The sequence below is a fragment of the Zalophus californianus genome, chromosome X (assembly GCF_009762305.2).
Source record: "Zalophus californianus isolate mZalCal1 chromosome X, mZalCal1.pri.v2, whole genome shotgun sequence".
NCBI lineage: Eukaryota > Metazoa > Chordata > Mammalia > Carnivora > Otariidae > Zalophus > Zalophus californianus.
Window position 1 is genome coordinate 104,278,684 of NC_045612.1, and position 27,914 is coordinate 104,306,597.

The 27,914-nt window shown below is 37.6% G+C and overlaps 1 protein-coding gene across 1 annotated transcript in view; it reads right to left on the reverse strand.

Annotated features, from left to right (window-relative positions):
* Window positions 1–27,914, reverse strand: part of IL1RAPL1 (interleukin 1 receptor accessory protein like 1) — a 1,385,574-nt gene that overhangs the window by 312,780 nt on the left and 1,044,880 nt on the right. Inside the window, exon 6 of the mRNA XM_027608280.1 lies at window positions 12,701–12,775. Within this exon, the coding sequence (XP_027464081.1) occupies window positions 12,701–12,775 (75 nt within the window). The remainder of the gene's footprint in view (window positions 1–12,700; window positions 12,776–27,914) is intronic.

The window sequence follows — 27,914 nt, forward strand, 5'->3', positions numbered from 1 at the left end:
AATTTAAAATTCTGCAAGCTATAATACAGTATAACAGGGCACGATGTGCTACTTAAGTTCTAGTGTGACACTTTATTTTAATTAGCCTGTAACTAAATTGGATAAAGTTACATGTATGTGTGTCCCTTTACTTGGACAGATGTCTAAAAATTCGAGGTTTCAATATTGTCATCAACCACTTTCCTCCCCACGTTAACATTGGTGAATCCTTGTTACTTGCTCAGATACAGAAGTGTTTGCTTTCTAACAAACTTCACAAACATATTAAATACTAAAGAAAAATAAATGCACTATTGGGCAGTTTATTTAGTTGTCTCATTTTTTTCCTTTGCAGAAAATTTGGAGATGTGTGCCCTTTGTGGCATGTATACCTTGTCATCAATTAGTATTTATTAGCATTTCCTGTGTCCAGGATATATCACAAAGTTACTATGAACTTTATTAAGAAACATAGAATCTAGAGAAAGTACTCAAATGAGTATTAGGATAAGCAAGAGAAGAAAATAGAGACTGTAGACATTCAATTCGGTTTCCTTTACCTAAATGGACTAGATTTATTTGAAACCCTCCAAATGTGGCTAATTCTGAAAAAAGAGAGGCTGCTGTAGGTAATGAGTAAAGAGTGAAAGAGGTAAGAAGGGAGAGGAAGAAGTAATTCTGATTTCAAAGGAAACTGACTTTTCCTTCAAAAGCATTGTTACAAAGATGTATCATTTTATTAATCTTACCAAAGATTAAAGAGTTATTATATGCATTAGAACTCTAAACTCTAAAATCTGTTAGAACTAATAAATGAATTCAGTAAAGTTACAGGATACAAAGTCAATACACAGAAATTTGTTGCATTTCTATACACTAATTATTAACTATCAGAAAGAGAAATTAAGAAAACAATCCCATTTACGACTGTATCAAAAAGAATAAAATACCTAGGAATAAATTTAACCAAGCAGGTGAAATACCTGTATATTGAAAAATTAAGACATTAATGAAATAAATTGAAGAAGATAAAAATAAATAGATAAATAAACTAATGATGTACTGTATGGTGACTAACATAACATAATAAAAAACATTTAAAAAAATAAAAAATAGAGAGCTTGCCTGGCTCAGGGGACTAGGCTGCATCCCAGGAGGTCTCTGCCTCCCTTGGCCCCACCGTTTTGCACCCTCTGCATAGCTGCTGAGTCCATCCATATTGTTGCAAATGGCAAGATCTCATTCTTTTTTATGGAATTCTTTGTATTTAAAAAATGTTGATTGAAGGAAAGATGGCGGAGGAGTAGGGGACCCTATTTCAACTGGTACCCGGAATTGAGCTGGATATCTACCAGACCATTCTGAGCACCCATGAAACCAGCCTGAGATGTAAGAAGATCTGGATCTCTACAAACAGAATATCGCAGACAGCTGCTTTTGAGGTCCGAAGCAGAGAGCCCTGATTCCTCGGGCAGATATCTATCAGAGGATAAATGGCAGCGGGAGGGAGCCTGGCCATGGGGATCCTACACCACCGGTGAGCGACAGCCTCATGCACTGGGGACGGGGCACAGGTGGGGAAAGGACTTTAGGGCAGCCCCCAGGGTGGAAACCCGGAGCAGTGGGGTCGCGCCTGCGATCTGGGGGTGGCTGACGGTTTTAGAAGCACAAAGGGCAGAGATGTGCTCCGACCTGGAGGCAGAACTGGGGGCGCTGCGGGGGGTGCACAACCCAGGCCGCTGCAGTTTATAGCAGCACAGACAGAAACGGAGACAGTGTGGCCTAGAGAGCTCACTGGAGAACAGACTGCAGTTTCTCTGCTCTGAGGCAGAGGGTTGGAAACGGTCTCTTCTGCTCTGACTCGCGGAAGAGATGTGGGAAGCCGCCAGGGAAAGGTGCCAGAGAACAAAAGCCCCCAAAACTGATTCCCGCTGAGCCCATCTCCCGCCACAGGTGGTCAGGGCAACTCCGCCCAAACAGGGTTGCCTGAGTAACAGTGCGGCAGGCCCCTCCCACAGAAGACAGGCTGGGAAAACAAGAGGCCAGCAACCCTAACGTCCCAAGAAAACAGGTGCATTTGCTTGGGTTCTGGTCAATAATTTGGACTCTATACATTCCCTCAAACACCCATCAACAGAATGACTAGGAGGAGGAACCCCCAAAATAGAAAAGACTCAGAGATCATGACTTATGCTGCAGATTTACGAATGGACGCAGATATAACCAAGATGTTGGTGATGGAATTCAGGCTAAGCAATTGTGAAGACAATGGCTAGAATGGAGAAATTAATGGCAACTTAGAGTCTCTAAGGGCAGAAATGAAAGCTGAATTGGCAGAACTTAAAAATGCTACCAATGAGATCCAATCCAATCTAGATAATCTAACAGATAGGGTAAGTGAGGCAGAAGAAAGAATAAGCAACCTGGAAGACAATATAATAGATAAAAAGGGAAAAGAGGAGGCCAGGGAGAAACAACTCAGAATCCATGAAAATAGAATCAGAGAAATATGTGACACCATGAAGCGTTCCAATGTCAGAATAATTGGAATCCTGGAGGGAGTGGAGAGAGAGAGAGGACTAGAAGATGTACTTGAGCAAATTGTAGCTGAGAACTTCCCTAATCTGGGGAATGAAACAAACATTCGCGTCCTAGAGGCAGAGAGGACCCCTCCCAAGATGAAGGAAAACAGGCCAACACTCTGGCATGTAATAGTAAAACTTGCAAATCTTAGAACCCAGGAAACCAACTTAAGGGCAGTTAGGGGGAAGAGATTCCTTATGTACAGAGGGAGGAACATGAGAATAACGTCAGACCTATCCACAGAGACCTGGCAAGCCAGAAAGGCCTGGCAAGACATATTCAGGGTACTAAATGAGAAGAACATGCAGCCAAGAATACTTTATCCGGCAAGGCTGTCATTTAGAATGGATGGAGAGATGCAGAGATCCACGACCGGCAGAAACTGAAAGAATATGTGACTACTAAGCCGGCCCTGCAAGAAATATTAAGGGGGGTTCTATAAAAGGAGAAAGACCCCAAGAGTGATATACAACAGAAATTTACAGGGACAAGCCATAAAAACAACGTCTTCACAGGCAACATGATGACAATTAATTCATATCTTTCAATAATCACTCTCAACTTGAATGGCCTAAATGCTCCCATAAAACGGCACAGGGTTGCAGACTGGATAAAAAGACAGGACCCATCCATAGGATGCCTACAAGAGACTCATTTTGAACCTAAAGATACATCGAGACTGAAAGTGAAGGGATGGAGATCCATCTTCCATGCCAGCGGACCTCAAAAGAAAGCTGGGGTAGCAATTCTTGGATCAGACAAATTAGATTTTAAACGAAAGTCTGTAGTTAGAGACACAGAAGGACACTATATCATTCTTAAAGGGTCTATCCAACAAGAAGATCTAACAATTGTAAATATCTATGCCCCTAACATGGGAGCAGCCATCTACATAAGCCAACTGTTCACCAAAATAAAGAGTCCTATTGATAACAATACGTTAATTGTAGGAGACCTCAATACTCCACTCTCAGCAATGGACAGATCATCTAAGCAGAAAATCAACAAAGAAACAAGAGCTTTGAATGACACACTGGACCAGATGGACCTCATAGATACTGACAGAACATTCCACCCTAAAACAACAGAATACTCATCTTCTCGAGCGCACATGGAACTTTCTCCAGAATAGACCACATGCTGGGTCACAAATCAGGTCTCAACATATACCAAAAGATTGAGATTATTCCCTGCATATTCTCAGACCATAATGCTTTAAAACTGGAACTCAATCACAAGAAAAAATTTGGCAGAAATTCAAACACTTGGAAGCTAAAGACCACTCTGCTCAAGAATGTTTGGGTCAACCAGGAAATCAAAGAACTTAAACAATTCGTGGAAATCAATGAGAACGAAAACACATCGGTCCAAAACCTATGGGATACTGCAAAGGCGGTCCTAAGGGGGAAATACATAGCCCTCCAAGCCTCACTCAAAAAAACAGAAAAATCCCGAATTCACCAACTAACCCTACACCTTAAAGAACTAGAGAAAAAGCAACAAACGATGCCTAAGCCACGCATTAGAAGAGAAATAATATTAGAGCAGAGATCAATGAATTAGAAACCAGAAACACAGTAGATCAGATCAACGAAACTAGAAGCTGGTTCTTTGAAAGAATTAATAAGATCGATAAACCACTGGCCAGACTTATCCAAAAGAAAAGAGAAAGGACCCAAATTAATAAAATTATGAACGAAAGGGGGAGAGATCATGACTAACACCAAGGAAATAGAAAGAATTACTAGAAATTATTATTAACAACTATATGCCAATAAACTGAGCAATCTGGATGAAATGGAGGCCTTCCTGGATACCTATAAGCTGCCAAGACTGAATCAGGAAGAAATTGACAACCTGAATAGGCCAATAGCCACTAACGAGATTGAAGCAGTGATTAAAAACCTCCCAAAAGAGTGCAGGGCCTAATGGATTCCCTGGGGAATTCTACCAAACATTCAAAGAAGAAATAATACCTATTCTACTGAAGCTGTTTCGAAAACAGAACAGAAGGAAAACTTCCAAACTCATTCTATGAGGCCAGCATTACCTGAATCCCCAAACCAGGCAGAGACCCCATCAAAGAGGAGAATTTCAGACCGATATCCCTGATGAATACGGATTCCAAATTCCTCAACAAAATCCTAGCTAATAGGATCCAACAATACATTAAAAGGATCATCCACCACGACCAAGTGGGATTTATCCCCGGGGTGCAAGGGTGGTTCAACATTCGTAAATCAATCAATGTGATAGAACACCTTAATAAGAGGAGGGAGAAGAACCATATGGTCCTCTCAATTGATGCAGAAAAAGCATTTCACAAAATACAACATCCTCTCCTGATTAAAACTCTTCAGAGTATAGGGACAGAGGGAACATTCCTCAAGTTCATAAAATCCATCTATGAAAAACCCATAGCAAATATCATCCTCAATGGGGAAAAGCTGAGAGCCTTTCTCTTAAGATCAGGAACACGTCAAGGATGCCCACTCTCACCACTATTGTTCAACATAGTACTAGAAGTCCTAGGAACAGCAATCAGACAAGAAAAAAAAATAAAAGGTATTCAAATTGGCAAAGAAGAGGTCAAACTCTCTCTTTTCGCAGACGACATGATACTTTAATGTGGAAAACCCAAAAGACTCCACCCCCAAGTTACTAGAACTCATTCAGCAATTCAGGAATGTGGCAGGATACAAAATCGATGCACAGAAATCAGTTGATTTCTTATAAACTAACAACGCAACTGTTGAAAGAGAAATTAGAGAAATGATTCCATTTACAATAGCACCAAAAACCATAAGATACCTCGGAATAAACCTAACCAAGGAGGTAAAGGATCTATACTCTAGGAACTCCAGAACACTCATGAAAGAAATTGAAGAAGACACAAAAAGATGGAAAAATATTCCACGCTCATGGATCGGAAGAATAAACATTGTTAAAATGTGCTACCCAGAGCAGTCTATACCTTCAATGCCATCCCGATCAAAATTCCAATGACATTTTTCAAAGTGTTAGAACAAACAATCCTAAAATTTGTATGGAATCAGAAAAGACCCCGAATCGCCAAGGAAATGTTGCAAAAGAGAAACAAAGCTGGGGGCATCACGTTGCCTGATTTCAAGCTATATTACAAAGCTGTGATCACTAAGACAGCATGGTACTGGCACAAAAACAGACATATACACCAATGGAACAGAATAGAGAACCCAGATATGGACCCTCAACTCTATGGTCAAATAATCTTTGACAAAGCAGGAAAAAACATGCAATGGATTAAAGACAGTCTCTTCAATAAATGGTGCTGGGAAAATTGGACAGCCACATGCAGAAGAATGAAACTCGACCATTCTCTAATACCATTCACAAAGATAAACTCAAAGTGGATGAAAGACCTCAATGTGAGACAGGAATCCATCAAAATCCTAGGGGAGAACATAAGCAGTAATCTCTTTGACATCGCCCACACCAAATTCTTTCAAGATACATCTCCAAAAGCTAGTGAAACAAAAGCAAAAATGAACTTTTGGGACTTCATCGAGATAAAAAGCTTCTGCACAGCAAAGGAAACAGTCAACAAAACAAAGAGACAACCCACAGAATGGGAGAAGATATTTGCAAATGACACTACAGAAAAAGGGCTGGTATCCCAGATCTATAAAGAACTTCTCAAACTCAACACCCAAAAAACAAATAATCAAGTCAAAAAGTGGGCAGAAGATATGAAAAGACACTTCTCTGAGGAAGACATACAAATGGCTAACAGACACATGAAAAAATGTTCATCATCTTTAGCCATCAGGGAAATTGAAATCACAACCACATTGAGATACCACCTTACACCAGGTAGAATGGCAAAAATTGGCAAGGCAAGAAACAACACATGTTGGAGAGGTTGTGGAGAAAGGGGAACCCTCTTACACTGTTGGTGGGAATGCAAGTTGGTACAGACACTTTGGAAAACAGTGTGGAGGTGCCTCAAACAGTTAAAAATAGAGCTACCCTATGACCCGGCAATTGCACTCCTGGGTATTTACCCCAAAGACACAGATGTAGTGAAAGGAAGGGCCACATGCACCCCAATGTTCATAGCAGCAATGTCCGCAATAGCCAAACTGCGGAAAGAGCCGAGACGCCCTTCAACAGATGAATGGATAAAGAAGATGTGGTCCATATATACAATGGAATATTACTCAGCCATCAGAAAGGATGAATACCCAACTTTTACATCCACATGGATGGGACTGGAAGAGATTATGCTAAGCGAAACAAGTCAAGCAGAGAAAGTCAATTATCATATGGTTTCACTTATTTGTGGAACATAAGGAACAGCATGGAGGACATTAGGAGAAGGAAGGGAAAATGAAGGGGGGGAAATCGGAGGGAGAGATGAAACATGAGAGACTATGGACTCTGAGAAACAAACAGGGTTTTAGAGGGGAGGGGGGAGGAGGAATTGGTTAGCCCGGTGATGGGTATTAAGGAGGGCATGTACTGCATGGGGCACTGGGTGTTATATGAAAACAATGGATTGTGGATCACCACATTAAAAACTGATGACGTATTGTATGGTGACTAACATAACAATAAAATTTAAGAAAATGTTAAAAAATAAAAAATAAAAAGGTATTCCATGCTCATGGCTTTGAAGAATTAATATTATTAAAATCTGCAAACTACCCAAAGCAATATACAGATTTAATGCAACCCCTATCAAATTTCCAAAGGCATTTTTCACAGAAATAGAACAAACAATCCTAAAATTTGTATGGAAACATAGAAGACTACTGATAGCAAAGGGATCTTGTTAAAGAAGAACAAAGCTAGAGGCATCATACTCCCTGATTTCAAACTATATTACAAAGTTACAGTAAATAAAAAGTATGTATTGGCATAAAAACGGACATATAGATCAATGGAAAAGAACAGAGAGGCTTGAAATGACCTCACACATACATTGTCAATTAATTTATGAAAAAGGAGCCAAGAATATGCAATGGGAACAAGATAGCCTCTTTAATAAACGGTGGTGGGAAAACTGGACAGTCACAAGCTAAAGAATGAAACTGGACTACTACCTTATACCATACACAAACATTAACTCAAAATGGATTACCAAATTGAATGTAAGACTTGAAATCATAACCCTTCTAACGGAAAACATAGGCCATAGCTCCCTGACATCAGTTTTGACATGGAATTTTTGGATCCAACTCTAAAAGCAAAAGAAACAAAGGCAAAAATATACAAGTGGGATAACATCAAACTAAAAAGCTTCTGCATGACAAAGGCAGGCACCAACAAAATAAAAAGGCCACCTAATGAATCAGAGAAAATAATTACAGATCATGTACCTGAGGAGCTAATATTCAGAATACACAAATAACTCAAACAAGTTAATAATAACAAAACACCCCCAATCTGATTTTAAAAATGGAGAGAAGATCTGAATAGTCATTTTTCAAAGAAGGCATACAAATGGCCCACGGAACATAAAAGGATGCTCAATGTTATTAATCATCAGGGAAATGCAAATCAAAACCATCCTGAGATATCATCTCACACCTGTTAGAATGGCTATCATCAAAAACACAACAGGTAATAAATGTTGGAGAGGATATGGAAAAAAGGGAACCCTGTGCACTGTTGGTGGGAATGTAAATTGGCGTAGCCACTGTGGAAAAGCACATGTAGGTTCCCCCCAAAAATTAAAAATAGAACTACTATATGATCCAGCAATTCTACTTCTGGGTATTTATTTATTTTTTAAATTTTATTTTATTATGTTATGTTAGTCACCATACATCATTAGTTTTTGATGTAGTGATCCATGATCCATTGTTTTCGTATAACACCCAGTGCTCCATGCAATATGTGCCCTCCTTAATACCCATCACCGGGCTAACCCATCCCCCCACCCCCCTCCCCTCTAAAACCCTGTTTGTTTCTCAGAGTCCATAGTCTCTCATGGCTCATCTCCCCTCTGATTCCCACCCCCCATCATTTTCCCCTTCCTTCTCCTAATGTCCTCTGTGTTATTCCTTATGTTCCACAAATAAGTGAAACCACATGATAACTGACTTTCTCTGCTTGACTTATTTCACTTAGCATAATCTCCTCCAGTCCCATCCATGTTGATATAAAAGTTGGGTATTCATCCTTTCTGATGGCTGAGTAATATTCCATTGTATATATGGACCACATCTTCCTTATCCATTCATCTGTTGAAGGGCATCTCAGCTCCTTCTGCAGTTTGGCTATTGTGGACATTGCTGCTATGAGCATGGGGGTGCATGTGCCCCTTCTTTTCACTACATCTGTGTCTTTGGGGTAAATACCCAGGAGTGCAATTGCTGGGTCATAGAGTAGCTCTATTTTTAAATTTTTGAGGCACCTCCACACTGCTTTCCAAAGTGGCTGTATCAACTTGCATTCCCACCAACAGTGTAAGAGGGTTCCCCTTTCTCCACAACCTCTCCAACATGTGTTGTTTCTTGCCTTTCCAATTTTTGCCATTCTACCTGGTGTAAGGTGGTATCTCAGAAGAGATACAAATGGCTAACAGACACATGAAAAAAATGTTCATCATCATTAGCCAACAGGGAAATTCAAATCAAAACTACACTGAGATACTTCTGGGTATTTATTTGAAGATAACAAAAACACCAATTTGCAAAGATATATATCCCTATGTTCATTACAGCATTGTTTTCAAGAGTGAAGATATGGAAACAATCCAAGCGTCCATCAGTGGATGAATGGATGAAGAAGATGTGTGTGTGTGTGTGTGTGTGTGTGTGTGTGTGTGTGTGTGTGTGTGTGTGTTTAGATATAGATCCAGATAGAGATATAGATGTCTACAACGGGATACTACTCAGCCATAGAAAAGATTCAAATCTTGCAATCTGTGACAACCTGGAAAGTCTGTTAATGGTAAATATAACATCCTTTGTTCTGTAAGTTTCTGAAAATGGGTTCCTGGCCATAACAAGAAGGCCACATTGCTGACTGACACCCTCAGGGCTCAAGCTCAGCCAGATTATAGTGTCTGTCTTTTGATTCCCTTAACTACCGCAGCCTGAAAGGACTAAGTCAGGCTCACATCCTGAATTGACCTTCAGAATCGTACAGCATGATTTCTGGGATTTTACCCAGGAAAGTGCTGTCCAGACATTTGCTGATGTCTTCAAGTTATTTAAAAAGGACAAAGTTCTTTTTTTTTTTTTTCACATTGTGAAGTAACACACTTATGCCACTTAAAATGGAAATGCTAGGCTATAACCACATTAAAACTGATTAAAATTCAAACCCACCAATTTACATACTTTATATGAATTGGGTTACTATTTTATCTTTCGTCCTCGGTACTTTGCTTTTTTGTGCCTTTTGCTTTCTACACTGGAATAGTTTAAATGATTACTGTCAATCTTTCCAGTTTTGAGAAGATGAAGTTACTGGAAGAAAAAGAAGCCACAAGGGATGTGGAAAGGGAAGGGTGGGCACGGCCAGCAAAAGGCAAATGGAGAATATGGTGATGAAGACAAACCCGTGCATTTCATGATTTTATCTATGACATTATTAATGAGTTTTATATATTTACAGACAAACTGGAGAACTGATGGGTTTACAGTTACCAAGGAAAAATGGATGTGTGTATAACTTTGCCAGAATGTTCAGATTAGGTCCCCAGACATATACCCACTCAGCTTTGTATAATTACTGATTGTTGTTCTTATACAGTAGCTCATGTGCTAGTTTTATTACCCTCTCAGGTCAGTCTTCCCAATTTAGGACAAGGTTGAGTCAGACACCCGAGCTCTTGGCCAATGAAACTGTTGGAGATTCTCACTTTCTCGTAAGAGTACATACCAATTAGAGGCGCTCTATTACTGGTCCTGGCCACCCTCCTGACTCCCAACCCATGAAACTTCATTCAGTCCCCCTTTCTTAGGATGTAACACATTTGACCCTGTTGAATTTGATAGCTTTTTCAAGTCGGGAAAAGCAAAACTTAAATCCCCAGGAGGTGAAAAACCAAAGTACATATTGTAGAAAACAAATATATTTTAGGCATCTGGAGTCTTTTTGTTTGGTCCTTAATATTACTTTCTATTTTCACTTACCCTTTGTGATCAGCTATTCATCTACTCCAGTACTACTGCAGTAACAACACTAACAGGGTAGTTTTTTCAAATCAACTGTTGCTCCAAAAATTCAAGGATTAAGGTTAAATTTCCCTAAATAGTAAATGATTTATCCTATACACTGACAATCATACTCAGAAAATAAAATGAAACAAAAATTGTTTAAACGAATCCAAATCCCAGGTTGATGTCTCTAGTTTACCTGGTATGTAAAGAGAATTCACGCTCCTTTTGGCGGTGGTAATAAAGGAATTATAGTGCTTCTAAGAGCATTTTGCTAACAGACATGCCTATTTTTCTTCAAATGAATATACAGTTGAAATTTCAAATTTGTATAAGAAATTTTCATATTTTCAAACCAATTTATTAGTCTTTATAACTTTTGTTCAAGAAAAAGTAATTTTTTAAAAAAAGCTTTATGAATTATTCCCTTTTGTATAACATTTTAGTAGAATATAGAGAACAATAGATAATATAAGAAAACCCAATGGGCAACCATCAATCATAGTATTCTTTTAATGATGTTGTCAAGTAAAGAGACAAAATTAATTTCATTTTCACTATGTTCATTACTGATAAGTGGCACCATAAACCACTTCTTCTTTCCAAAACTATATATATATATAATATATTATATATATTATAATATATATAATATATTATATATATATATAGTTTTGTATAACTCCTTAGAAATACATCTTCCTAGGAATACTGAAATGTGTATATGAGTGTGGCCACTTAGAATTTACATTTCAAAATTCCCTCAGAAAGTAGCAATAAAAGCTAATATACTTTAATACACCATAACATGAGTAAAGAGCATGATGCAATTTTAATATATCTCTTTGTTTCATATAGAGCTTTGCTTTAATGATGCTTGTGGTCTTCTATCTCAAAATAATGACAATTTGCATACTACTTGCATGTATATGGCATCAATTCAAAGGCTTGGGTTTATCATCAAAGAGGCATACTGATACCCTGACTTGTATAAATCTTGCATATGTTCATGCCTTAAAGTTAGTATTTCCAATGTTAGAAATCTGTTAACTATAATAATTTCATAGGTTCTAAGACCATATCTTTTTGCACTATAAATTTGAATATAACAAAAATATTGAGTATACTATTACTAAAGATGATCACATCTGTAATCTTCATTTTGAAGATGATTTACAATTTTAATCCAAATTCTCAGTCCCAAAACAATAACATCGACAGCTTAAGGGATGGTCTATCAATTCCTTTTTAGTTGTATATAATAAAGTATTTCTACTGTCAAATGGTGAGTGTGGGAAAAAATTCCTTAACAAACATGAATATATGGTTAAAATTATACTTAAAATTATACTGAATATAGATACACCACATTTGGAAATTCCAGACTGAATTCTAAGATTACTAAGTTAGAATTCTGATTTGTAGACAACTGGATATTTTTACCAAAGCAATTCTGTCCATGTTCTTATGTCCCAAACCTGTTAGTCCTTTAACCAAAAGCCACTTGCTCACATTTCATTAAAAATAAAATAGCATAATGTCCTTTACATTTGATTAGATAAAAATGATTTCTAACTGTAATGGCGACACTTACCTTAATGAATCTGTACCTTTCCTCCTAATTTTCAAAAATTGTGTTTTAATATACTAATGGTATAACTCAGAGTTCCACACTGCCTGTTGTAAAACCAGGTCAAGCCGTATAAAATGACAATATAATGCCACCAATAAGACCTTCAGTCCATCTCATTTCCTAACAACCATATGAAAAACACCTGAGTCTTTATATCCATATGTCCAGCTTGGTCCTAATGCACAGACGGTGGGGGATGGATTGGGCCATGTTTGCTGGGATTTCCTATTTTTGCTCCCTTTAAATACACACAGGTTTAGCTTAGAGGATGACATCAGGTTACAATCTAGGCTTATTAACTGTCAGAATGTATTGAGAAAAGGGTATTAACCAGAATTAAGGAATTACTCACCCAGCTGAGTCTCCTGAATTGTCAGTTTACTTTCCATAGGATACAAAAGCTTGGGTGGCTTATCAGTCAGAGGGGCTGAAAAACAATAACAATACAGACTTCTAGTTACACTGCATGAGCTGAATGATAGAACACAGTTTATTTTCCCAGATATTTTTCATTCTCAGAGCAGTGTGTCAAAGCATTCTACCAAGTAATGACTTACATATTGCAGGTAGTACCTTCAGGCGAGCTGAAAAGCTATTAGATTGTACACGAGTCAAATATAACACTTCCAAATTGACAGTCATATGAGACCGTTGAAGTTGGAATCAGGATTGGTCAGTCCTTAAGAACATATGACTGTGCTTCATCAAATATTTTCAATTTGCACCTTGTTTTCCATTTTAAAGGGTACCCTACATTTTCTGTGTTAATTAAAGATAAACGTGGTATCTGTACTGTGCATTTTGACCATTTGGGGGACATAATGTTGTCTTATTTTCCTTAATCCCTTTCCAAGTTTCCATACCCTGGATCACACTGCCTCAAAACCCCTAACTTAATAAATAGGTTGAGTATTTCTTACACACGTAATCACTAAAGGGATAGCAGTGTGGCATTCAATTAGTACAAGTGCAAGCGGCACACTCCAACATGCACACAAGTGTTCACCAAGATAATATTTTAAATGATACTTGCCATTTACTCAAAACCTCTTATCACTATTATCCATTACATTTTGTAGCATTTATTGCTAATTTGCATGATATACTTGCTTTGATTTTTCAGCTTCCACATATTGCTGCTCTGCGCTCCCATCAATTTATCAGTTATCAGCCTACAGACCTAAGAGTTTTATTATGATGCCCCTTGAAGATAGGTTTCCCACTGCAGACTTCATTCCTAGCCAAAGGAGACTGTCTGGACTTTAGACAAACAGACAGTTCTCCCTCATTAAGCCTCCCTCCCCCCCTTCTCTGAATCAATCTCCCAGGTCCCTTGAAACCTGTCAAGGTAACTTCCACTGTGTAACAAGGACAGAAATGATCAATTAAGGGTTGCCGAACTAAATGTTTTCACTTCGAGGGCTTTATGCCTTCCTTGCCAGGAGGCCGTGACAGTTTGGGTGATAACTGGAAGGCTGATCTACACAGCAGTGCCAGGACTTGGCCACATGTCCTCATCACCAAAGGATTCGAGAATTCAATCTGCCTCGGCAGCTCACCTTCATTTCTCTTTAACAGAAAACGCAGTCTGTGCAAATGAATCATGAACCCCCAATGTAGAAAAACAGGGATGAGTTTTAAGAGTCCTGGTTTGGGACACCAACCTCACAGAGGATCAATAGCTTTCATTTGCAAGTAATTGAATGCATTATTCATTCATCTTCGTTAGCATTTAACACAGGGATGGGAATGAAGGGGAAAGGAAAGTTGGGGTAATGGGATGAGATAAATCACTCCAAAATTCTTCTTGAAGATTTGACATCTCTGATTAATCTTACTCTTATTTTTTGCCTACACTGAGATTAACAGATTTTTATTCTCCTACCAGCTAAATAAAGTAGATTATTCACTAAAGGTTGGCAAAACAGTTCACCATTACTAGGTCAAAAAGCCACATTTCCTAGGCTCGGATTCTCATATGCTTTCAGTGAACTTCAAAAGCAACTATGGTATCAAAATAACTGGCTTATTCAGGAAATTAACTCAATTTATAAAATTTTGTGATTACGTAGTTATAAGTAGACAACTCAACAGTTTGTTACAGAAAGCAGCTGAGAGAAATGTTCTCTGTTCAAACACATCCCACACTGATTTCTAGTAAGAGAACAGAACTGTAGAGAAAGATAATAAAATGCAAATGTAGCACATTGTTTCAGGAATATAAAATGGTTTTGTGGTTCTCCACCTCAACCCACCACCTACCCTGTGGCATAATGTTGTATCTTTAAGACCTTTCCTATTACTCTCTATGTGATGATTCCAAGTTAGCAAAGGAATCAAAGAATGTTGGAGCCGGAGAAAATTATATGCTTATTAATTCCTCTGATTTTTTAAATTGTGTTCCCTAAAGCCCTGTGATTTCCATAGTGCCCCTCTGGGCAGGTGAAGTGAAGATGGAGATAAAGCGTGGTCCACATGGCTTGACTTGTACCACCCACCCTCTCTGGACAAAAGCAGCTTTGCTTTTATTCATATTACACATCAGTATTTCACCTAAGATTTTTACCAAAAAATTCCAATTCAACTCAACTGATGTATAGGGAACACTATAATGTGCTAGGCATATGTGACAGGGGCTTGGGATATCTCTGGTTTCTGCCCTTACATTTTACAATAATCAGAAGTTAAAAAATAATTAAAAATCTGGGCTGATTCACCTTCCTTGTTTTAGAGATGCAGGATCTTAGGTGCAAAACAAACAAACAAACAAACAAACAAAACCAAAACCCAACTGGCTTGCCAAAGGTAAGAGAACAAGCTGAAGCTAGAGCTCTTGCTAGATCGTTGCCTCCCAATTCTTTGTTACCTGCTTCTTGAAAATTCTGTCAAGTACTATAGCTTTGGGCAGGTTTCCCCTGAAGGTGTGAGCAACCTGTTAGGAGAGCAAAAACGTGCAACTAAGTAACCCTAACCTATAGCAGAGCATTCTTACTGTGCGGCCTGTCATGTTCTTTTTAAAGATTTATTTTTATTTTATTTGAGAGAGAGAGAGAGAGAGAGCAAGTGAGCAGAGCTGGTGAGAGAGATCACAAGTAGGGGAGGGGCAGAGAGGGAGCAGCAGACCCCCCTCCCCCACTGAGCAGGGAGCCTGATGCGGGGCTCGATCCCAGGACCCTGAGATCATGACCTGAGCCAAAGGCAGACGCTTAACTGACTGAGCCACCCAGGCATCGCTGTCATGTTTTGATATTATGCTCTGTCACTATTTATCAGTTAGGCATGCTTCTCATATGATTCACCTATCTTTTCTAAAAGTGAATGGAAACTTCCAGAGAGTACAACAGCTGAACTATAGATCTGACACAATGGCAAAATGACTGTGAAAAGAAGTGACCGTTAGAGCAAAGATGTAGCTCAGCTCCACAGGAATTTGAGGGGGACCAATTTTGCTACCACAAATAAAGGACATATGCTCAATTATCCATTATTTGGGTGTTTTCGACACTTTATAGTGATTAGCTGAATCCAATAGACAAAAGACAGAAATGGCAAACAAATGCAGGAATGTTAATATCCAAACAAAATGAACACACACACAACACAAAGCCTTTATTTTCTTCATGGGCAAAGGTGGGACTGCAAGGAAATTCAAACAAATTGATCACAATAAAAAATCCCCAAACTAATTAGCATCAGACCATGACTAGACCAACTGACATTTTATTGTGAAGAAAACAACTTGCCTTTTGGGACACTCTCTTTCCTTCTCTTTTTCCTCCACCCTCACACAAACACACACAGAGACAGACAGACAAACTTACTAAACTGAAATCACTGAAAAACTAAAGAAACTCTGACAGTAGTAACATGAAGCACAGGTTGATTTTATTTTTTTTAATTTTTTATTGTTATGTTAATCACCATACATTACATCATTAGTTCTTGATGTAGTGTTCCATGATTCGTTGTTGCACAGGTTGATTTTAAATCCTAATCATATTTTATCTACCTAAAAAAAAACCCACAACAATTAAAGTAGAAATGTTTTTCTGCTAATTATGTATTACAATATTTCTATGTTATCTACCACCATAAGTATTTTCAAGCTCTCGATTTATTCTTCAGGACACCCTATTGACAACAGTAAAGCTGATACAGTTATTTAAAATAAAAACACACCTGTCTTACAGGTCTGTCCCAATTATTCAGATGCTCCAATTGACAAAAGTGTTCTGCAGATTAGAAGGGGAATTTTAAGGACATTTGTTTTGCTTACCAGCTGCCAGTTAGAGAAACATCTAGAATTCAGCACATATGAAGCTGTGTGTAGGACTGATTCTTTATCTATGTTAAGGTTCCCTAATTAATCATGAAGGGATACAGTCTCTCCCTTTTTTTCCCCATTCCATGTACGTTTGGGTCATCAAACACTGAAAAATAGGATCCTGACTTCCAAAAACAAAAGTAACAACAAACCAGGGGCATGAGGCCAGTATTCTTGAATGTTCCTAATGTTCTTACAGAAGAGAGTTATGTTATTTAGGATGAGCATACCTTTCTCTGTTGACCAACCATTCATCTAAAATTTAATTTTACTCCCCCAAATATTAATCCCTCAAATATTACTGAGAATACTCAATACTTATTGGATACCTATAATAATCCTAGGACAAAATTTGTACTTTCAAAATCACAGACAATTTTCAAAATGTATTTTAATTGGTGCCTTCACTGCTTTGTTTCTTAAAAGCATTATGGTGGAGTAAGAAAGATAATACGCTTAGCTTTCAGGGAGATATAGGTCTAATAATTCCTGACTGCCTTGATGATTTGGAAAGTTGGAGAAGTTATTTAAGCTCTCTGAGTCTCAGTCTCCTTATATATAGAATGTGACATAAATAATTTTCCTTTATGGCTTGGTGTGAAGATCAAATAGGATAACAGATTAAGTGCTTGAATATAGCAGATGGAAAATAAATCTGCTCTAATACCCATCAAAGAATGGGACAATAGCATTTGACATTCTATATAGCCTAATAAGAAAACAATACGGATGCTTAGTTAAGGGTTCAAAAAGCATTTAGATCTTGAATTTAAGAATCATTAATATTTCCTATATTAGTTTCCATAACAGGAGAACTGATCTGTCTTCAAGAACACAATTCAACAAAAGCATTTTGAAGACTTTTAGATATGCAAACAATGTACTGATTGCAAAAAAACTCAAAGGTGAACAAAATACAGTTTTTAACCCTGAGAGAGCTTACAACCTAGATAAATAATCATACTATACTCTATTACTCAATTTCAAGAGCATTTATGAAGTACTGACCAATAGAAGACTATATCAGAAAGAAAGAGATCAATAAGACACAGAATCATATATGTGTGAGACAAGAGCATATAAATGATGCATTGTGCTGAGTGCTATACTCAGAGGTGAATTCTTTTTGACCCCATTTAAATCTACCAACTGAATCTGGTCACAAAACAATATTCACAGATTTATAGGGCCGATGACAAAACATGCTTTGTGGCAATCCCACCAACATGCCCTATTTTATAATGGTTTTTGTTTGTTTTGTTGTCTGCATATATATATATATATATATATATATATATATATATAAAAGATTTTATTTATTTATTCATGAGAGACAGAGAGAGAGAGAGAGAGAGAAGCAGAGGGAGAAGCAGGCTCCCAAGGAGCAGGGAGCCCGATGCGGGACTCAATCCCAGGACCCTGGGATCATGACCTGAGCCAAAGGCAGACGCTTAACCATCTGAGCCACCCAGGCGTCCCATGCATATATATTTTTTTAACTTAAAAGAGTCGACAAACAACTGCCTATTTTCCTAGCAAGTCAAGGTAATGCGGATTAACCACAGAGCTTCAATGACTCAGAATAGGGTTTTAGTTCTGCTTCCTTTGGCCTGGAATTTTTTTTAAAGATTTTATCTAACTGTCTATCTATCTATCTATCTATCTATCTATCTATCTATCTATCTATCTATCTATTTGGTATGTGAGTGGGGGGAAGGGTGGGGGGAGAGAGAGAGAATCTCATGCAGACCCCGCCCTGAGTATGGAGCCCCAACCAGGGCTCGATCTCACAACTCTGAGATCATGACCTAAGCTGAAATCAAGAGTGGGATGCCCAATGGACTCAGCCACACAGGCTCCCTTGGCCTGGAATGTTTTAACATTAGTTTCTAACAGCAGGGCATAGAGCTTGTGAGAGCTATGGCAAGTAGACACAATCCCATGTTCCTTGGGAGAAAGAAATGAATGGACAGGAGAAAATATTAACATATTCTAGGGTGAAGCCATTTGGGGGAAAAGGGGTGCTTTCTTTTTCATTTATCTCTAATGCATTGGGGTTGGCAAAATTTCTCCTTTCTGTTGCAAACAATTATGGTGGCTCATGACAGAGTCATGGAGCCTCAGAAGCTTCAAAGCAAGAGGAGTGACAAAGTAACTGAGCAGAAAACTGCAGGGAGAGCGGTTTATGAGCAAACTAACACCACGTAGAAGATAACCTTGATCTAAGAGACTTGTCAAAGTGATAGAGCAATTACTTTCAAGGATGGAACTCTTAATATATCTATCAAAATGCATGTATTCAGGTAAATCAAGAAATTCATTTGACTGGCTTTGATACTTAATATTTTATTCATATGATTTGATCAATGTCGCTTATAATGCAAATAAGTATGTTCAATCATTCATTCAACAAGTATTTTTAAAACCTCTCCTCTTTGCCACTTTCCTAGTTGCTAGACGGTATAACAGTGAACCAGATGGACAAAATTCCTTGCTTTCAAGGAGTATGCAGTCCAAAGAGGGAGATGTGAAATATACATGTAAATGAGTACATGGTATAATATAATATTGGGTGGCTATAAGTATCATAAAAAATAAAGCAGCTGAGGAGAAAGAGACTAACGCCGGTGCTATTTTAGAGACGAATGTCAGGGACGTTTGCTTTGACGATCATTTGAAACGGATTTGTGGGAAGGGAGGAAATCACCCATGTGCATACCTAGAGGAAGATTACGGCAGGCAAAGGGAACGACAAGTGCAAAGGTCCTGAGATGGGAGTGTGCCTGTCATGTGTGAGGGATAGCACAGATCATTACAGCCATATTGACCTATGGAAAGAGTGGCAATGAGGTCAGAGATAGCCATGGGCCGGACAGGCCTTGCAGAACATGGAAAAGACATGGGTTTTATTCTAAACATAGTGAGAATGCCCTGAAGAATTCTGGAGAGAGCCCATTCTTATTTTTATTTATATGTTAATATAAATAATAAGGCAGAGTAGAGACAGGCAAACCAGGAAGAATGGCACTGAAGCAGTCCACAGACAGGTGATGCAACATTGGTTTTGGTGGTGGAAATGGTAGGATTTTTTCCTTTATGTATCTATTTGGTAGGCAGAACTAGCCAAATTGGTCTTGATATGGACCAAGACCAACCATTGATGGTCTTAATATGGAATCCAGGGATCCCCAGTCATGGGCTTGAGCAAATACATGAATAGCAATGCTATTTAATGATATGGGGGACAATTTCATGGTGGTAATAGGAATCAAGAAACAAGTTTTTATACATCAATTCAGTCACTTCCTTTTATCCACAGAGGCTAGAAAATTTTACTATTGATTTTCCATTTATATTTTGAAAACTTAAGCCACTGACTGATAACTCATCTTCTCTTTCTGGCCCCCCAAAAGACTGAGGAAATGGTCTAAAAAAGTTTCATACTTAAGGCGAATGCCAGATTAACTTATCATGAGATAAACTCTGGCTAATCTCTATCCCATTTTGCTTTAATATCATGCATAATATAAAAAATGTATGCCCCTGAATTTGTTTTTGATTAATAGAATTAAAGCCATGTTAGCCAAGATATTAAAAACAGTTCTCCAGTACTCCCTTGGTGCAATGATATGTGGAACATATTCATTTGGCAAATTTAATATCATCACGTTTTAGTTTTTCTTATTTAAAAAATATTTATTATACAGTACTATTCTACCATAGAAGTGATGGAATTTATGTCTAATTGCTTTTCCAATCTCTACATAAACCTCCCAGGTAACATAAACAATGAAGAGATTATATTCATTGAATAATTGTTTTTAAAATAGAATCACTCAAGAATATCATAGAAAAAGTTAATTAACATGGAGCTAATATTAGGGCTCAGATTCTTTATTCATTTGCCACCTTCTGCAATGGTCTCTTAAGCCCCAGCTTCCAGTGTGAGCAGCCCTGCTTGCCAAACCCAGACTCATGCTGACCTCAGATCTCATTCAGTCACTGACTGCACCCTCATTCTGACCAAATGAGCTGAGAAAAATATGGAGGGCGAGCAAAGGAGAGCATGGGTAGATGGAATAAAGGTGGTTTAATATTTTTAAGAATTATTTTAAAAACAATTGCTGTGGTGGATTTTGCAGAAATGTTGTAGGGATGAATTCTAACTGATTGCATGACCCATTTCAACCATTTTAAATAAATTTGGGTGTAGTCAAAGCTAAAGTGAAACACAATGGTGAGAAAACTGGGAACAATACATAATTATCTAGAGGAATTATGATGAACACTAGAAGAAGGATGCTGATTGATGTAATAGCTATAATCAGGGAGGTAAGCATGCCAACTACTCTTTCGACTTCTGTTGACAGGAAAGGAAAAAATTAACATGTTGTCACCAATTAGCTTCTAGGGACAACAGTTGATTCCAAAAAATTGTCTGTCCTGTGAGGGAAAGCATCTCTTCCCTAGCAATGAGAAAGTGAACAAAATTATCATAGCATATCGTTTTTTTTTTTCTTTTTCTATTAGTGGATAAAAGGTCTTTAAGAAATGAAAATTAGAAGTCCCAGAATATTTGGAAATGCTTATTAAAGAAAAATTGTGGAAAAGACAAAAGGCATCATGTTACTTCTAAAAATCAGAAAATTTTTAATTATCTGTTTGGCCTGGACTATCAAAATAAGATACTACATTTCCATAGAATAGTGTAATGCAATTTAATGGCCTTCCATATTATATTAGGTTGGTTTATTTATACTGTACTCCAATGCAGAAGATATTTGCGTTTCTTGGCTTTTTCTTCATGATACAGATCCTTGCACATTTACTTACTGATAAGGCCTTCTGAAAGTGGTTCTCAACTGGGGTTGTCACAGCTGGTGGGAGGGGGTGCCGCTTGACAAGGGATGCTGCTTAACTTCCTAAAACATACAGGAAGGATCCCCACAAGAATTATCCCATCCCACAAATCAAGAGTGCTAAGGTTGAGAAACCGTGCTATATGATAACCGTATATTAAAAGTGGTTCTATTATATATATTTTAAGCCTGAATTGGACAAGAGATTTCAATTTTCTGGTAGACAAAAAGCTATCAGAAACATAGGGACTGATGAAACTGCAGGACAATGCAGTCTGGGCTACCGTAGAGTGGACCACAGCCAAGAAGGAAGCCATGGGGGTGTATGCAACCGCATAGGCTTAGAACCCAGAAAGGGCAAGTATGACAGGGTGCAGGGGAGAGATGAGAGGCCAAATGAGAAGAATTAATTAAGACTCTATGTAAAGAAAGAATAACCTTCTCCTCTTTCTAAACCCTCATAGAAAGAACGACTGCCACCGGGGTCTCTTGCCCCCACCCCAACAACTAAAAATAAAGAGGTTCTTCTCTAGGAATGCCTGGGTAGCTCAGTCAGTTGACTGTTTGACTCTTGGTTTCAGCTCAGGTCATGATCTCAGGGTCATGGGATCGAGCCCTACATCAGGCTCCGTGCTCAGCAGGGAGTCTTCTGGAGATTCTCTCTCTCCCTTTACCCCCACCCCACTCACTCTCTCAAAATAAATAAATAAATCTTTAAAAAAAAAAAGAGGTTCTTCTCTACACTCACGCTCTCAAAATAAATAAATAAATCTTTTTTTTTAAAAGAAGTTCTTCTCTAAAGACGAAGAATAAACTGTTTAATGCAGAATAGCAGAGGCATTCCAGAACTGCAAAAATAATTCTAATGTATCATAAAACATTTAGCTGTTGAAACATTAGAGAATTATTTCACAGCAAAAGCTTCCTAATACTATTACATTTCAGTTAATATGGAAGTTGTTTGCAATCACTGAACACATGTTTACCAAAGGAAGGATCCTAAAAATAATTTTTTTGGTAAGTGGCAATAAGTATTCAAAGGAGCTAGCCTAGGGAAGGATTAAAGTAGCCCATGTAATACCTCCATTTATCATTAAAAGTTAACACAGCACACTCTGTTTAATTCCTGTCACAAACTATTAACTTGGCCTGTTGTTAGCTCTAACTCCCAGCATAAATTTAAGGCTTTTAAGACATAAGAACATAAATATAAGATTGAAAATAAGCATATATATACAGAAAAATTAACACACATTATATTTGGGGGTGTGCAGTTACATTATTTCATTTGACCATCAGTTTGCCGCAATGGAAAGATCTAGAAATTTCTCTCAAAATGAACAGCCAGTGAGGATAGAAGTCAAGATTTGAACCCACGCTGTCCGATTTTAATGGTCACATGCCTTCCTTTTTTCTAGACTGCTTTTCAACATTTGTGATTTCTAATGTAGTTTCTACTAGATGCCTTGTTTTCCTTGGAGTTTCTGACGATATGGAACACACTGGGGGAAAACATTACTTCGACAGTGTTCAGAAAGAGAGACAAAAACTTCTGTGTCAGTTTCATGGACCTCTTTAAGATTTAACCATATTGGACAATAGTGAAGCTTTTACTGTAGAATTTGAGTATGTCTAACACTATTTTCTTAAGACTGGAAGGGAGGATTACATCTGTCATTGGTTCTTATAAGCAGAACCCTTTAACGGTTACAGGACTTGGTGATGACATACAATTTGAGGATCTCATGATGATAGTGGACCAAAAAAAAGCGAGCATTCTAAAAACCCCATTAAAACTGTTGCCAAAGAGAAAAATAAACCTTAATAAGCATGTTCTCCATTGAAATTCAAAGTTTATGAATATGAATATAAATTTTTAAATTTTCATAGTAATTGTATAAAATATTAGGGGTGTCCTTTAGAGTGACATATTATAACAGTCCAAGTCCTATAAAAATAACATCATTCTTGCTTAAAATGTGTAAACATAAATTAAACAATTCTACTATTGCTATACTGCATTCTTCTAGATGAATTAAACTTTCATTGGTGCTCAGCTTCTTATGGGACAATAATTACATTTGTCAAATCTTGAAATACTTAACTTTGGCACTTGCTTTAACATTCCTGACATATGTCAACAATGAGGCTATACTAGGAGATCGCACAGTTCCTTTGATAGTCCATGAATCTAAGCTAACTTCCGTATATATAGCTGGAACCCTGAAATTCCAATAAAATAGTAAGATAAATATTGTGTGTTAAATTACAGGCTGCCTGTCATATTTAACAGCATTACCGCTTAAAGAAACATACCTCCAAATAATTAGTCTCTCTCTCCCTCCCTCCCTTCTTGCTCTCTACCCTCTCTCCCTTCTTGCTCTTTACCCTCTCTCCCTTCCATTTTCTTTTCCCTCCTCCCTTTTTTTTTGCCTTCTCCTCTCCCTCCCTCCTTTCATCTCATACATCCTTCCTTCCTTACCCAAAAATATATCTGGAAGGCAGACCAAAGAAAAAGCATTTCATTTTCTCTATTCTGGGTAGAGTGAAAAAACAGAACCCTAAATTCCGATTCATTCACTCAACAAATGGAGCAGCTGTGACTTACTACATCATCACCATGTTTTCTTGTTTAGATTATTTGTTATCATCATCCAAGTAACGCTGTTGGGGATTATGTTTTTTGCAGAAGTCATTTTATAAAAATAATTATTTAACAAATAATAACCTCCTACCCAAATGGATTTTAAGCAGCTTCAACATGTCTAAAAGCCTACTAAAAAGTTCCTATGGCAATTTTCTATTGTTTCATAAAATGAAAGTTTATCACAAGTCATTAAAAACGTGATTACTACCGAAAACAAAAAACAAGAAAGAAAAGCATGCCTATGAGCAATAAGATCAGGCACTCTTTAAATAAAACTTGCTATTCAAATCTAATTATGCTACGAATGCTGTTATATTACTTTTGCTATCAGTGCATAGCCAAGAGTTACTTGGCAACAAACTGAGGTTAGTCATTTTAAGAATTTTCGTTTCAGCAAAGCAGGAACAAACTGTAAATTTTTTCTTGGTTGCAGTGAACACCATTCATATCCTCAAAAGAAATGAAAAGAAAAGAAAAGAGAAGAAACAACAAAAAGCTGTTACAAACAGCAACATACACCAAATGTCGATAATTACTCAAGCTGAGTGATGGCTGCATGGAATTTCATGATGCTATTCTCTCTATTTTTGTGTCTGTTATGCTTGAAATTGTCCAAAACAAAAAAAATCTTTTTAAATGTTATGGATATGAAAACTTTAGGATTTCATAAATTTTTTGAGTGTTATAATAGCATGAATATGTGCATACATCTACATATGTCCATATAGTGGAGTCTAAATTATAAATTTCAAGCCAAGTATATAACAAGAAATGAAATGAAACTGAATTGCATCTATGCCAGCTCAAAGCAATACCAGGGCTCACTTTGCTCAGCAAAATTTGTTTCTATTACATCTTCACATTTCTTTGTTTATAATAAATATAGCAAAGGCATTTTACTTTAGGAAAAAAATTGAAGAACACTAACACAATTTATCAGTTAAATAATACTGAGTTATAAATTACCCTATATCTTAGTAGCTTAAAATAGTGGCCATTTATTATTATTTTTTTTTAAATTTACTTTATCATGTTATGTTAGTCACCATACGTCATTAGTTTTTGATGTAGTAGTGATCCATGATTCATTGTTTTCATATAATGCCATTTATTATTTTTAAGTCTACAAGATGGCTGGGAGGTTCAACCCATCTGGCCCAAGCCAGAAAGATCTTTGCTGGTGCATTTTTGGTCAACTACAGGCTAAATATGTGGTTTTGCTCATCTGGTCTGGGCTTGCTTATATTTCTTACACTTCAGCAAGCTAAGACTGTCATTCAGGAACTGATACAGGGCCAACGCAAGCAGGGAAATAACATGATCTGATGTGATTTTTTTTTAATGCTCATTTAAAGTCTAGATCTAGCCTCAGGCTGTTCTGTATCAAGCACAGTGAATACCCCACCCTTTCCCTAGTTCACTCTCTTGGATTCTTTTGGAACGTGCCTCCATCTACCCTTCTGGAATGCCACATCATTCTTTACATCCTCACTCACCTTCCATAACCACCGAAGATACTAATTCTTAGGTTAAAGTTTCCTGACTCCTGATGGGGCCCCAAAACACTACCTCCTTACCTCTGTCCAGTCTTTACACGGCTGGGTTGTAACTTTTCCCCTTGAAACTATAGACTCACCAAGAATAGGGAGTATGGTGTTTATTTATTATTTATTTTATTATTTATTTTTCTAGTATTCAATGATTCATTAGTTGCGTATAACACCCAGTGGTCATCACCACACGTGCCCTCCTTAATACCCATCACCCAGTTACCCTATTCCTCCACCCCCCTTCCTTTCTATAACCCTCAGTCTGGTTTCTGGAGTCCAGAGTATGGTGGTTTAAAAAAAATTTTTTAACCTTCATGTCACTAATGTTTTTAGTATTTTCCATAACAGGTAGAACATAGTGAATGCTCAAAAAAATTCTTTGAATGACTAGTCAAGGAAAGATTTCATTATATTTCATGCATTCTAGTTTATTTATTTATTTTCTAAAGATTTTATTTATTTATTTGACAGAGAGAGATAAAGTGAGAGAGGGAACACAAGCAGGGGGAGTGGGAGAGGGAGAAGCAGGCTTCCCGCTGAGCAGGGAGCCTGATGTGGGGCTCGATTCCAGGACCCAGAGATCATGACATGAGCCAAAGGCAGACGCCTAACGACTGAGCCACGCAGGTGCCCCTCATGCATTCCATTTTAAAAGACAGTAATTATATGCTCCTTTTTCCTAAAGATTTGCATTAAAAACTCTTTGTTAAAAATACACTTTTGGTCAATGAGATAAGCTTCAGTTACTTTAAAAAACTTACCCATCTAGAAAATAGACTACATGAATCCAGAAAATAACTATTAATATCCTTTCAAAAATATTAAGTACCAGCTATTTGTATAGTTCTATGAGAAATATGTCATCCTTTAAGTGATTTATGACCACAAGTTAGTATATTCAGCTATGCTCCTCATCTCTGGGGAATAACTTTTAATTTTCTCCTTTCTCTTTTTGTCTACTTACAACGTACAGCTTAAGATAATCACTCACTCAATCAGCAATGTGTAAGAACTGCCAGTGATTGGCCTAGCATTTGGGCTGATGCCATAGGGCCAGGCCAAATAAGGACAAAACGAGATATCCACACACAAGTAATTTACGCTCTGGCTGAAAAGCCATGATGAATAATTCAACAATGAATGAAAGATACTATTTAACAGTAAGGTGAACTACATAGTCCTGGCCACAGGCGATGTTGTTGTTGTTGTAAGTTAAGGGATGGAAGAGGTAAGATATGAATCAGAGAGATTCAAGAGTGAAGGGCATGTAATAGGTGCAGTAGATAAATGTACCTGGACCAGGCTGCCCACAAAGGACCAAGACTTTCCCCATCTACCACACTCTCTCTCACACACTTGGCAAATAACTGGTTTTATATACACCATAAGGTGGGAAGATGACAGCACAATGAAGACAAGACTTGGAAATCAAGAAGCCAAATAAGCAAGCCATAAAGCCACAAAGTATGTTCCCAGTACAAGGTCACTAGTTAACAGACTCCTTTAGTAGACTTCTTTAACAGATCTCTTTGTCTCCTTTATCTGCAATGGAAAAATCAAAAGCTTTAGGGTCAGGAAGTCTGAGGTGCAAACCTTGACCCTGCTTTATTACAGAATTGTTGTATGCAAACTGATTCACAAATTCGCAACTCAGTTTCCTCACCTGTAAAGTAGGTTAAATATATTTCTTGCGAAAAAAAGAAACAGATTTCTAAAGGCTTGTTGTGAAGTTTAAGTGAACATAAGGGTGTCCGGTATTATGCCTAGCACAAAAAATGCACTCCATAAATGTTAGTGCGTATTAATACCATTACTGGGGATTTAAATGCCTTCAGAAACAAGGCTAAACTATCCCTGAGAAGAAAGGAGGGATGGGTCATTCCAAAAAGAGGGAACGGCATGAATATAGAAAGCGAGCTGGACTCAATATAAGCAGAAGAGATTGACTAGGCAGTGGGACACGAGGGATCAGAGTCCTCTTGAGAACATTTTATTGAAAGAATTAACAAATGTAGGAATCATGAGGTGAAGGCCAGATACTAATCACCTCCTAGGAATAATTTATGAATAAACACTAGGCTCTCTGACCTGTTTCTTCTCGTGGTAAACTGGAATTAGGTTGTGAATTTTGATTCACAAATCTACATGTTCCAGAAAGCTCTTGCCTGGATGAAACAATGCTTCAA